The 13666-nt window shown below is 45.7% G+C and overlaps 1 protein-coding gene across 2 annotated transcripts in view; it reads right to left on the bottom strand.

The window, feature by feature from the left end:
• trim24 (tripartite motif containing 24) overlaps positions 1–12840 on the bottom strand; it is a 109640-nt gene extending 96800 nt beyond the window's left edge. Inside the window, exon 1 of one of the 2 annotated variants that reach the window (XM_033037725.1) lies at positions 11627–12840. In XM_033037725.1, the coding sequence (XP_032893616.1) occupies positions 11627–11885 (259 nt within the window). In that variant the 5' untranslated portion in view covers positions 11886–12840. The remainder of the gene's footprint in view (positions 1–11626) is intronic. The other variant, XM_033037724.1, reaches the window with a different exon arrangement.
• Positions 12841–13666: the final 826 nt, after the last annotated feature.

The raw sequence follows: 13666 nt of genomic DNA, 5'->3' as shown, positions 1-13666 counted from the left end.
AGATAATGGGTTATTAATGTTCAGAGTTTTGTCCGAGCCAGGTTTAATAGCCTGATGGCTGTGGGGAAGTAGCTATTCCTGAACCTGGTCGTTGCAGCCTTCAGGCTCCTGTACCTTCTACCTGAAGGTAGCAGGGAGATGAGTGTGTGGCCAGGATGGTGTGGGTCTTTGATGATACTGCCAGCCTTTTTGAGGCAGCGACTGCGATAAATCCCCTCAATGGAAGGAAGGTCAGAGCCGATGATGGACTGGGCAGTGTTTACTACTTTTTGGAGTCTTTTCCTCTCCATGCTCTCAACTGTGCAGCTGTAGAAATTAGAGAGAGTCCTCCTTGCCAAACCGACTCTCCGTAATCTTCTCAGGAAGTAGAGGCGCTGATGTGCTTTCTTGATAATTGCATCGGAGGGGGCGCTGCTCTGGCAGCAGCCATGTCATGCAGCTCGTCAGTTTTTCAACTTTTTTTTAATTTTTTTAGTATGTTTTAAAGTCTGTATTTAATGTTTCTTTGTGTGTTTTGTGTGGGGGGTGGTGTGGGGGGGTAAGGGGGAACCGCTTCGGTCGCCTCCTCCACGGAGAGGCGAGTTTTTCCAGGTCGCCTCCCCCGTGGCCTAACATCAAGGATCAACGCGGCCTTTCCCCGAGACGCGCCCGGGGCTTCAGCGGCGGGCGCAGCGTGGACTCTCGGCGTGGAGCGGGTGAGCCCTCGCTGGGGCTCGCTGGAGGGGAGCGCTCCGTTTCGCTGGCCCGGGGCAGCCGGCAGCCTGAAGTCGCGGTCTGCAGAGCTCCAGCTGGTGCGGCGTCTACAGCCCGGGATCTCACGTTGGGGACCCTGGGGAAGAAGAAGCCATCACTGCCGGCCCGCGGCCAAATTCTACCGCGGGTCCTGCATGGACTTACCATCACCCCTGGAGGGGAGCTTCGACCGCCGGCCCTGCAGTCTACGGTGCTTCTGGCTGCGGCGGGGACTTAAATCTTGACCGCCGGTCTGCGGCCTACAACAACTTAAAGCCGCGGTCTCCGGTGAGGAAGAGCCGATCCTGGACTGACTCTGGACTCTGGTCCTGACCACGGGGGGAAATGGAGGAGCACTGGCCAAATTTTGTGCCTTCCACCACAGTGATGAATGCTGTGGTGGATGTTTGTGTTACAGTTTTATTGTGGTTGTGTGTTCTTTATTATTGTATCGCTGCAGACAACCCAAATTTCCACCAGCCTGGCTGTGTGGCAATAAATTAAATCTAATCTAATCTAATTATATCTAATCTAATCTAATCTAATCAGTGTTCTCGGGCCAGGAAAGATGTGTATGCCCAGGAATTTGAAGCTCTTGACCCTTTCAACCATTGATTTTAACGGGACTGTGGGTCCCCATCCTACTTCTTCCAAAGTCCACAATCAGTTCCTTGGTTTTGCTGGTGTTGAGGGCCAGGTTATTGTGCTGGCACCATATGGACAGTTGCTCGATCTCTCTTCTATACTCTGACTCAGCCCCATCAGTGATACGTCCCAAAAATATAAAAGAAGGTGCGTTATTTATATGGTGTTTGACAGAAAATAGTATATGTTGTAACTCGTGATCTTGTTCACCTGTCATGAACAGTAAAAGAGCAGGTGAGCAAGGAGTTTTGAAGGGTTAGGAAGTTTGGCATGTCCCCTACAAATCTCACCAACTTCTACAGGTCCACCGTAAAAAGCATTTTATCAGGATGCATCACAGATGGTTTGGGAACAGCTCCATCAAAGACTGCTAAAAATTGAAGAGAATTGTAGATGCAGCCCAGACCCATCAAACAAACCAACCTCTCTCCCATTGACTCCATTTACACCTCACGTTGCCTCGGCAAGGCCACCAGCACAATGATGGACGAGTCGCACCCCGGCCACTCTCTCTTCTCCCCTCCCCCATCAGGCAAGAGGTACAGAAGTGTGAAATGCACTCCTCCAGATTCAGGGACAATTTCTTCCCAGCTATTATCAGGCAATTGAACCATCCAACCAACAACAAGAGAGCAGTCCTGGGCCACTATCTACCTCAATGGAGACCCTTGGACTATCTTTAATCGGACTGTACGTTGCATTAAACGTCATTCACGTTATTCCCTTTATCATATATCTGTACACTTTTGATGGTTCAATTGTATGTATAGTCTTTCTGCTGACTGGTTAGCACGCAACTAAAGCTTTTCACTGTACCCCAATACACCTGACAATACATTAAACTCAAATGACACGTTGGCCTTGATTGCAAGAGAATGAAACCAGAAGCAAGAATGTCTTGTTGCAATTTAAGTGCTTTGGCAGGATCACACCAGGAATGTCATAAGCAGTTTGGTCCCCTTATCTAAAAATAATGCTGTTGCCACAGAGGGAATGCAGTGAAGAATCACCTGACTATTTTTTGGGGACGGCAAGACTGCCATTTGAGCAGTAATTGACTGAACGACATTAGTATTCACTAACTGGAAACACAAGAGTTGGTATTTGTTCCACCAAAATGCAAGACAGAACTCCACAGGGGATCCTTCTTCCCTGTGGCTATCAAACTGTTCAACTCCTCCCCAATCCATTGCACATCCCCAATCCTTTCCATTCGGCACTTGCGTTTTTATGACTGTTGGCAGATCAATTTGCCTCCTGGGAAAAATAAAGTTCTATCGTATTGTATCGTATTTGGAACGAGCTGCCAGAGGAAGTAGTTGAGGCAAGTGCTATAACTACATTTAAAAGACATTTGGACAGCTACATGGATAGGAAATGTTTAGAAGGATTACGGGCCAAATGGGGGCAGGTGGGACTGGCGTAGACGAGGCAGCTTGGTCGGAGTGGGAACGTAAGGTCACAGGGCCTTTTTCCATGCTGTATGACGTCCATTCCAGTAAGCATAGCGAAGAGGAACATAGCAGTAAAAGAGGGAAACACAGTTTGTGGTCATAGATATTATTCTCTGCAGGCCTGAAAGTCGTGAATGGCTACATTGTCTGCCTGGGGCCAGAGTTAAAGAGAGGAAATAGAAGTGGGAGGAGAAATAGCCAGCAGCAATGGTCCAAATAGAAACCAGTAGCCGGTAGTACAAAGAAATGGCTGTGCCAAAGAAATGTGAGCAACTGCAGCCCAAATTAAAAAGAAAAAAATATTAAAGATAGTAATCTTTGGATGGACATAGACGGGATTAAACCTGGGTCTCTGGCGCTGTAAGACAGCAACTGTACATGCAATTGGCATGGGGTTAATAAGATGAAAGATTTGAATGCATGGCTCAAAGATTGGCATCGGAGAAGTATGAACGATGGTGTCCCGTGCGGATCGGTGCTGAGACTTGTCCTTGCGATATAGATTAACGACTTGTATATGGAGATAAGAGGTATGATTATTAAATCCGGAGATAACCAATCCCCAGATTTACTGACCTGCAAGTATTAGAGGAAGGTCACCCAAGATACAACAGGATATGGATCAGCTGGAAAGCTCAGCAGAGGTTGGCATGTGGAATTTAAATCAAACAAGTGCAAGGTGAAATGTGGTAACAAGGAACAGCAGATGCTGGTTTAAACAAAGGACACAAAGTGCTGGAGTAACTCAGGGGGTCAGGCAGCATCTCTGGAGAACATGGATAGGTGATGTTTTAGGTTGAGACCCTTCTTCAGACTAATTAATTTTGAGAAGTCAAATGGGTGTAGGATACACAACAAATGGTACAATGCTAAGAAACGTTGCTGAACGGACATTCAAGTCATGTTTCTGTGTTGGATGATCAGCCATGATCATATTGAATGGCGGTGCAGACTCGAAGGGCCGAATGGCCTACTCCTGCACCTATTTTCTATGTTTCTATGTTTCCTTAAAAGTGACAACACTTAGGTAGAATAGTTAAGAAGGCACATGCAACCTTTGTCTTCATAGACCAGGGCAGAGAATATAATAGTGAATTAATGCACAAATAGAAATAAATTTGAGTATAGAAGTTGGGAGGTCATGTTACAGTTGATTAAGAAGTTTGTGAGACTGCATTTAAAATATTGTGTTCAGTTCTGGGCACCATGCTACAGGAATGATATTGTCAAGCTCGAAAGGGTTCAGAAAAACCAGGTCTAGAGTGTGTGAGCTATAGGGAGAGGTTGTCGGCTGGCTCTCCATTCCTTGTAGTGTGGGAGGAAACCAGAGTACCCAGAGAAAACCCACACAGGTCACGGGGAGAATGTACAAACTCCGTACAGACAGCACCCATAGACAGGATGAAAGCTGGTCTCTGGGGCTGTAAGGCAGCAACTCTACCGCTGTGCCACCGTGCCGCCCCCAAACTGGATGGAGGTAAAAAACAGAATGGGGGAAAAACCATTAGGTGTTGCATACATGTGCCACTATTCCCAAGAGGCCTAAGGGCACAGTATTATTCAGAAAATTGGAGATGCATGTCACAAGGGTAATGCAACTCGAAATATCACCCATTCCTTCTCTCCAGAGATGCTATGATGTCTGTCTCGCTGTGTTACTCCAGCTTTTTGTGTCCATCTTCAGTTTAAACCAGCATCTGCAGTTCCTTCCTACGTGTAATGTAACAGTCACTGGATATTGCAATCTAATGTAGATTGAACAAAGCAAGTGAGCAGTAAGAGTGCAGCGGAAAGACTTGTGGAATCTGTCTAGATCAAATGTTGAGCAGCCAACAAGAGACGGGTTATTTTACACACAAAACTATTAAATTTTAAAAAAGGATTAATTATCGACCTGGGAATTATGGAGCCTTTAGGGAACAGTGATAACATAATAGAGTTTTATAGATATTGAAAGTGATTTAGTTAAATCTAGAATCCGAGTCTAAAATCTAATTAAAACAAAGTACCGAAGAAACAAAGAACTGCAGATGCTGATTTATAGCAAAGATAGATTCCCGAAAGAAGGGTCCCGACCTGAAACTTCACCCACCCTTTTTCTCCAGGGATGTTGCCTGACCTGCTGAGTTACTCCAGTATTTCATGTCTATCTTTGGTCAAAAACAATGTATCTCAGAGTGAGGTAGACCTGGCTTTGGTAGATTGGGACATTACCTGATGAGCCATCATTACAAACAAGCAATGGCAAACATTTAAAGAACTATTACAAAGTTTATGATTTTACATCCCTTTAAGACCAAAACACCTTGAGGGAAAAGTGATCCAATCATGGCAAACTGTACAAGTTAAAGACAGTCTAGGTCGTTCTGCCATAGTTGGGTTCCTAAGAAACCTTGTGTTCGAGAAAATCGCATTAAAAAAGACAATTGTGTAAATGGGGGACGGGAAGTTAATGGCGGTAGAATTGCAGCCTTGTAAAAATGTTATTTTTCCCACATGATTTTCAAAAATAAAGTCCTTTTAATAGCTATCAGTTTATTTTTGTTATTGAAAGCTAAAGGCCACATGTTACAGGCTTGTACACTCTGGAGTTTAGACGGATGAAGGGGATCTTATTGAAACATACAAGATTGTTTAGGGTTTGGACACGCTAGAGGCAGGAAACATGTTCCCGATGTTGGGGGAGTCCAGAACCAGGGGCCACAGTTTAAGAATAAGGGGTAAGTCATTTAGAACGGAGACGAGGAAACACTTTTTCTCACAGAGAGTTGTGAGTCTGTGGAATTCTCTGCCTCAGAGGGCGGTGGAGGCCGGTTCTCTGGATACTTTCAAGAGAGAGCTAGATAGGGCTCTTAAAGGTAGCGGAGTCAGGTGATATGGGGAGAAGGCAGGAACGGGGTACTGTTTGTGGATGTTGAATGGCTCGAATGGCCAAATGGCCTGCTCCTGTATTGTCTAATGTTTAATATTGCACATCGATTGTCAATTTTAATAGCCTACCATGGTGAAAGTAGCAGCTATGTTAAGAGACAATGGTGTCTGATTACTGTGGGTAATTAGTTTTTTTCCCCCCCAGGCAGCTTTTTTCTGCTTGCCTATTTCCAAACTAACTTTTACATAGTTCTCTCGTCCCCGATCAAAAGAGCGATATAACTAATTTTGCCCACATAATGAAAGTAGTGTTCTCTAATTCATCGATTACAGTATATTCAATTACATCAAGGAAATGGCATATAATTGCCAAATAAATCACCAAGGTTAAAGATGCCAGAATTTGTTAAAATCGACCAAGTCACTGATAAGGGGTTATAAAGAAGCTTGTTAACATTAATGTGGATCATTTACCCACTGAAACATTAGGGAATGAAGAAGTGATAGAGGAATTAAACAAATAGTTATGTCCATCTTCACCAATAAGACAAAAATACCCTCAGGAAACAGTGGAGATCCACAGGTTTAGTGTAAATGAGGAGCTTAAAGGCAAGCATTACTTCTGTCATCCAGCCTTTGCTCCTTTCACAGATATGCCTGTCTGTTATCTCCTTCCTCCTATCTCTGCAACTCTAAAGTAGTCTGAATAAGGGTTTCCAATCCAAAAAGGCTTGAGGACAACCCCCCTCCTACTGACATGGGTATCCCTCCTTCTGAAGCCCTCCCTCCGGGCTCAGAAGCACCATGGGTCCAGTGGAAGACGCTCAACCGCCTGAGAACAGGAACAGGGCGATCAAAAGCTGCCATGGCCAGATGGGGCTATGAAACTGGCCAAACCACCTGTGAATGTGGAGAAGAGGACCATACAATGCAGCACTGCCTTGTCTGCCCCCTACTACCCAACCAGTGCAGCTCAAAGGATCTTGCAGTGTTCAACAAAAACGCAAAGGACTGTGTAAAGGAATGGGAAACTGTCATATAGTCAACCAGCTTCAAAGACTCGAAAAGAAGAAGAGAAGAATCCAAAATGTGATCTATCTATGCTCTCCAGGGGTGCTGCCTGACTCGCTGAGTTACTCCTGCATTTTTGTGCCTTTCTTTTGTATAAACCAGCATCTGCAGTTCCTTGTTATTACATCTGCAACTCTAAACATGCTTTTCTCTCTCTGATGGGAAGTTAACAACCTGAAACTTTAATGCTGGGGTATATTTCATCCACGACCGGACATTTATCCACTTTGAAAGATGCTAAAGACTTTATTCATTCCTTCTTCACTATGTTTGGTTCATCTAGCGTTACACACTGGTCGCTTTTAACTGTAACAACAGCACCATTATCCTCTTCTACTGTAATGTTTTCATCGCCATCTTCGCTGACATGTTGCCTGTTCTGTCCCAATTTGAACCCACTCTTTCCTAAGTTATCTTCACACACTATAATGGACTTTAAAAACATCTTTGGATTTACTGTGATATCTACTTTATTTTTCATTTTCTCAAACTACCTCCAAATAAGCTCTGAACATAGACTTTTATTGTCATTATTTCACTATTATTGCTTGTTGTGTGTGTGTGTGTGTGTGTGTGTGTGTGTGTTTGTGTGTGTGTGTGTGTGTGTGTATAATATATATATATGTGAGTATGTGTATATATACACACTGACATTTTGTTTCTCGTTAATTATATTGTTTACAGTGTACAGTGTACTATGTTTACATTGTTTAAATATTCGGTTTAAACCAGCAACTGCACACTATGTTTACATAATTGACCGACGTCTATTACAAACCCACTGACTCCCACAACTATCTCGACTACACTTCTCCCCACCATGCGTCCTGTAAATACTCTATCCACTACTCCCAATTCCTCCATCTACGCCGCATCTGCTTCCAAGATGAGGTGTTCCATACCAGGACATCCAAGATCTATGTTTCCTTTAGGGAATGGGGGTTCCCCTCTCCCATCATAGATGAGGCCCTCACTCAGGTTCCTCTACACCCCACAGCTCCGCCCTTGCTCCCCCTCCCCCTAGTCACGACAGAGACAGCGTCCCCCTAGTCCTTGCCTTTCACCCCATCAGCCGTCACATACAACACATAATCCTCCAAACTTTTCACCACCTCCAAAGGGATCCCAACACGAGTCACATCTTCCCATCTCTACCCCTTTCCACCTTCTGCAGAGACCGTTCCCTCCACAACTCCCTGGTTAACTCATCCCTTCCCACCCAAACCACCCCCTCCCCAGGTACCTTCCCCTGCAACCGCAGAAGATGCAACACCTGTCCCTATACCTCCCTCGACTCTGCCCAGGGACCCTGACAGTACTTTCAGGTTAGGCAGAGGTTCACTTCCACCTCCTTCAACCTCATCTATTGCATCTGTTGTTCAAGATGTGGACTCTTATACATCAGCGAGACCAAAACGTAGACCGGCGATCGTTTCACTGAACACCTTCGCTCAGTCTGCCTGGACCTACCTGATCCCTCGGTTGCTACAAACTTTAATTCTCCTTCCCATTCCCACACAGACCGTTCTGTCCTAGGTCTTCTCCATTGTCAGAGTGAGGCTAAACGCAAATTGGAGGAACAGCATCTCATTTTTCACTCGGGCAACTTACAGCCCAGTGGTATGAATATTGATTTCTCCAACTTCAAGCAACCCCGGCATTCCCTCTATCTCCATCCCTCCCCCACCCAAGTCGCACCAGCTTCTTGTTTTCACCCAACAAACAGCTAACAATGGCCTGTTTCCTTTATCATCGTTACTTTTTTGTATATCTTTCATTCATTGTTCTTTATCTCTCTACATCATCGTCTATACCTCTTGTTTCCCTTACCCCTAACCAGTCTGAAGAAGGGACACCCGTTCCTTCTCTCCAGAGATGCTGCCTGTGTTACTCCAGCTTTTTATGTCTCTCTATGTTTACATATTCTGTTGTGCTGCTGCAACTAAGAATTTAATTGTTCTATCTGGGACACATATGACAATAAATCACTCTTGACCTTCCCAATTCCCCCTTTGCGTTTTCCATGCCCTTCCAGGCTTTTGGCTATATTACCATGTCTTTGTTTTAAATCTTATTTTACTTTCTATGCCTCTGGTCATCCAAGGAACTAGATTCGTCAATCCCGCCCTTTTTCTCTGTGGTATCATGTTTATTCTGAACCCTTTCAATCGCCTTCTTAAATGCCCTCCATTTACCTTGAAATTGGGACCTAATTTTACACAATCTTTTAATGCATCGATGCCTAAATTAATGCAAACAGTTTTAGTTACAAGTTATGCTCATTTTATTTTTAATGATGTAAATTACTTTTTGTTTTATATAGATATTTCATCTGTTGATATAGTGTCAGATGATGCGTGAAATTCGCCAGGAAACCAATGATTTGTGTTACTGCATTGTGGTTAACGTGAGTTAACTACACAACACAAACAGGCTGAAAAGAGAGTGCATCCCGAGAGGTTTAGGTAACCCGAGAGCTAATCATTGATCTTTGGGTATTCTCGGATTAATTGTGACTGCCTCTTACACCTTAACACTTTAACATCATTTTTTGGGGGTGGGGGTGGTTATAAAAGACATTAAAAATAATAATAAGAAATATTAATCAGACCTCCCGCAGACTTCCCTCTGGGAAGCCAGCCACACAAACAGCAGCTCTACCGTGTTACCCACGGATTGTGAGCGCTTTTACCGCGATGCCACCTCGCCAAATACATTCATCCTCCGAAATCCCCGCGTTGCTCCTGTTTATTCGGAGCTTAACTAAAGCACGGATGAAATTACTGGGCGGCAAATTCGCGAGGGAAACGCACACACACAGTGCCAGGCTGCTTTGGTCGAAAGGGAAATGCTCTGCATTGTGATGAGGAACCAGCCCCAGTGTGAAGGGGTGGCTCCTATTGTCCATTACCGTCACGTTATTCTCCTCTCCACCAAGGTGGCGTGGCTGCTAAAGTTCTAGCAGTAACACATATACCTTCAAACGATTCACACCCTTTGTAATTGGGCACGGGTCAGAGTGGGCGAAAAGCGAGACTTCAAATGTCAGTGTCAGTTGCAGTGGGTGTAAATACACACACACACAGTAATTAAAACACACACATATATATATATACACACACAGTAATTAAAACACACACATATATATATATACACACACACACACACAGTAATTAAAACACACACATATATATATATATACACACACACACACAGTAATTAAAACACACACACATATATATACACACACACAGTAATTAAAACACACACATATATATATATATATATACACACACACAATAATTAAAACACACACATATATATATATACACACACAGTAATTAAAACACACACATAGAAACATAGAAACATAGAAATTAGGTGCAGGAGTAGGCCATTCGGCCCTTCGAGCCTGCACCGCCATTCAATATGATCATGGCTGATCATCCAACTCAGTATCCCGTACCTGCCTTCTCTCCATACCCTCTGATCCCTTTAGCCACAAGGGCCACATCTAACTCCCTCTTAAATATAGCCAATGAACTGGCCTCGACTACCCTCTGTGGCAGGGAGTTCCAGAGATTCACCACTCTCTGTGTGAAAAAAGTTCTTCTCATCTCGGTTTTAAAGGATTTCCCCCTTATCCTTAAGCTGTGACCCCTTGTCCTGGACTTCCCCAACATCGGGAGCAATCTTCCTGCATCTAGCCTGTCCAACCCCTTAAGAATTTTGTAAGTTTCTATAAGATCCCCTCTCAATCTCCTAAATTCTAGAGAGTATAAACCAAGTCTATCCAGTCTTTCTTCATAAGACAGTCCTGACATCCCAGGAATCAGTCTGGTGAACCTTCTCTGCACTCCCTCTATGGCAATAATGCCCTTCCTCAGATTTGGAGACCAAAACTGTACGCAATACTCCAGGTGTGGTCTCACCAAGACCCTGTACAACTGCAGTAGAACCTCCCTGCTCCTATACTCAAATCCTTTTGCTATGAAATTAAAACACACACATATATATATACACACACACAGTAATTAAAACACACACACACACACATATATATGTATAAACAGTAATTAAAACACACACATATATATATACACACAGTAAACACACACACCTATATACACGCACAAACACACATATATATACACACACACAGTCCTTTCCCCTTTATATACACACACACAGAATATCTACACACGCATACACAAAGTACATAGCCACAGACACACACACAGTCCTTTCCCCGGCTCAGTGGCGGTGTTGTTGTTGTTGTTGTTGTGACCCGCAGCTCTGTTTGTGACCGGGAACGAGGAAGGAGCGGATTTGACAAAGGCTTGGACACTAGGCCCGGTGCAAGCCTGGGGGTTGGTTGTGTGCACTGGGGCTTGGCAGTCCGTGCATTGCGCAAGGGCCGCGCCGCTTTACACCTTTCCCTCCCTCCTTCCCTACCCTTCCCCCCCCCCTCCCCCGTCTACCCCGCTTTCTTTCTTCCTACCCTCCCTCCTCCCTCCAAGTTCCCTCCCTACTAACCCACTCCCCTGCACTCAGCCATTCCCTCCCTCTCAACCCCCTTCCTCTGCCTTTCCCTCTTTTAACCTCCACCACTTCCTCCCCTCCCCACACCCTCCTCCCACCTCCCACACTTTCCATTCTGCCCTCTCCCTCCCTCATCCCTTCCCTCTCCCACCTACTCTCCCTCCCTCCCTCCCTCCCTCCCTCATCCCTTCCCCCTGCCACCCTCTCCCACCCACTCTCTCTTACTCCCTCCTCTCTCCTTTCCCCCTGCCACCCTCTCCATCTCCCAGCCCCTCTCCCCATCTCCCACCCGGTCCCCATGGGCTACTCACTCTGTTGCTGTAGGAGTGAGGAGTCGGCCAGGCTGCCGGCGCCCTGCAGCACTAAGTGCCTCTGAGGTTCGGGCAGACACTTCTTGCAGAAGGAGTGCAAACATGGCAGCAGTTTGGGATCCCGACTTTGGAAATTCAGCTTGCAGACGGCGCACGTCTCCAGCAGGTTGAGGTTGGCCCTCTCCGCCTTGTCGCCTTGTTCCCTGCTCTCCGCTTCGTTCCCTGTGTTGAGCCCGGGCTCCTGCGGGCTCTCTGCCATCCTCGCGGCTGCGGCTTCAAGCTGGCGTCGCCTTTGCAAATCTCATCCGTGTGTAGTGTGTGTGTGTGTTCCTGGCCTGGAGAATGGAGGAGGAGATCGGAGGAAGGGGAGGGGGGGGGGTGGGGTGGAGGTTGTTATTTAATCCAGCCACATATGTGGCCGCCGCTGCCGTAGGAAGCGCTTCTCCGCGGCGGGGCCGAGGGCGTTCAGATCCAGGCTGCCGTCAAACGCGGGAACTGCTCCATCTCTCGGGCACACAGCGTCAGTGGGAAGCTGCCGGCCCACGACGTTCAGCACTGCACGTCAGTAACGCTGCATTAATATCAATAACCCGCATCAACAGGCAACACGGTCCCTTCTCTCCATTCAATGGGACCAGCGCATCTCGGGCTAGTCCAGTACCGGGCGAGGATATCCACAAAGCAGCTGTCACTCTGATCTAAATAGCTGTACAGTTGTATAGCTGTAACTCTGATAGGTATGTGTGAGGTGGACGACAGCAATAAAACAGAAACAGCCTAAAGGAGGGTCACGGCTGCCCACCACCTCCACAGATGTTGCCTGACCCACTGAGTTCCCCCACCTCTGGGTGTCCTGCTCATACAATTGAGACTATTGGCTTCCACACATACCAGGAGGTGCTGGATAATGGGATGGGGTTTTCCTTCCAAGCTGAATCTAGACTTTTAAGTTCAGAGCTTCTCCAGCTTTAAGCACTTGCTAAATGTCTCCTCTTTCACCTCTTCTGTTTCAAGAGGAGCAGACTCGTCTCTCAGCTATATTGACAGAACAGGGACGATCTCATTCGCTCTAGCAAGTCCAAATCTTGAAATCTTTCTTCTGAGCAAGTATACAAATTGGATTGTGAAACCGAGATCAGTGTCGGGATCAGCGCCTAATCTCCGAATAGGAGCAGAGGTCAGATCTCCCAGTTCATAAGGGGGTCGTTTATTCTATCATTGTTACCATGAACGTTTTGTTTGTGACGGTGGGCGCCGGTAAGACGCGCATGCAAAGTTTAACGGCTTTGTTTCGTATCCCGGCAACGTGACACGAACCTTTTTTCGTCTTCAAATAAAAACATTGGTAACGAATAGAGAGAGAATTGGTGGAGCCACACCTGGAGTATTATGTGCAGTTCTGATCTCATTTGTTCATAAGTAAATTGGAGCAGAATTTGGCCATTCGACGCATTAAGTTTACTCTGCCATTCAATCATGACTGATTTCATAAGGTCATAAGTGAACGGACCAGAATTAGGCCATTCAGCCCATCAAGTCTACTCTGCCATTCAATCATGGCTGGTTCAGCTCTCCCTCCTAACCTATTCTCCTGCCTTCTCCCCATAACCCCTGACACCCATACCAATCAAGAATCTACCTCTGCCTTAAAAATATCAATTGACTTGGCCTCCATAGCCATCTCCTTTGTAAAGGTACGTCCTTTTATCCTAAGGCTGAGCCCTCCGATCCTAGACTCTCCCAGTAGTGGAAACATCCTCTCCACATCCACTCTTTCCAGGCCTTTCACTCTTCGCTAAGTTTCAATGGGGTCCCCCCTCATCTTTCCTAACTCCAGTAAGTACAGGCCTAGTGCCGTCAAACGCTCATCTCGTTAGCTAAATAGAGTCACATTGGCACAGCCCAAATGGTGTAAGGATTCACTAGACTGATTCTTGGGATGGTCAATCAGTTAAACAAGGAAAAAAGTAGGATAGACCTTTGTTCTCTAAACCAAGTATGTCAGAAAATAGGGGCAGGAGTAGGCCATTCGACCCCTCA

Source organism: Amblyraja radiata, chromosome 19 (assembly GCF_010909765.2).
Source record: "Amblyraja radiata isolate CabotCenter1 chromosome 19, sAmbRad1.1.pri, whole genome shotgun sequence".
Lineage (NCBI taxonomy): Eukaryota > Metazoa > Chordata > Chondrichthyes > Rajiformes > Rajidae > Amblyraja > Amblyraja radiata.
The sequence above is the reverse complement of the archived record's forward strand: the minus strand, read 5'-3'. Positions and strand labels throughout refer to the sequence as shown.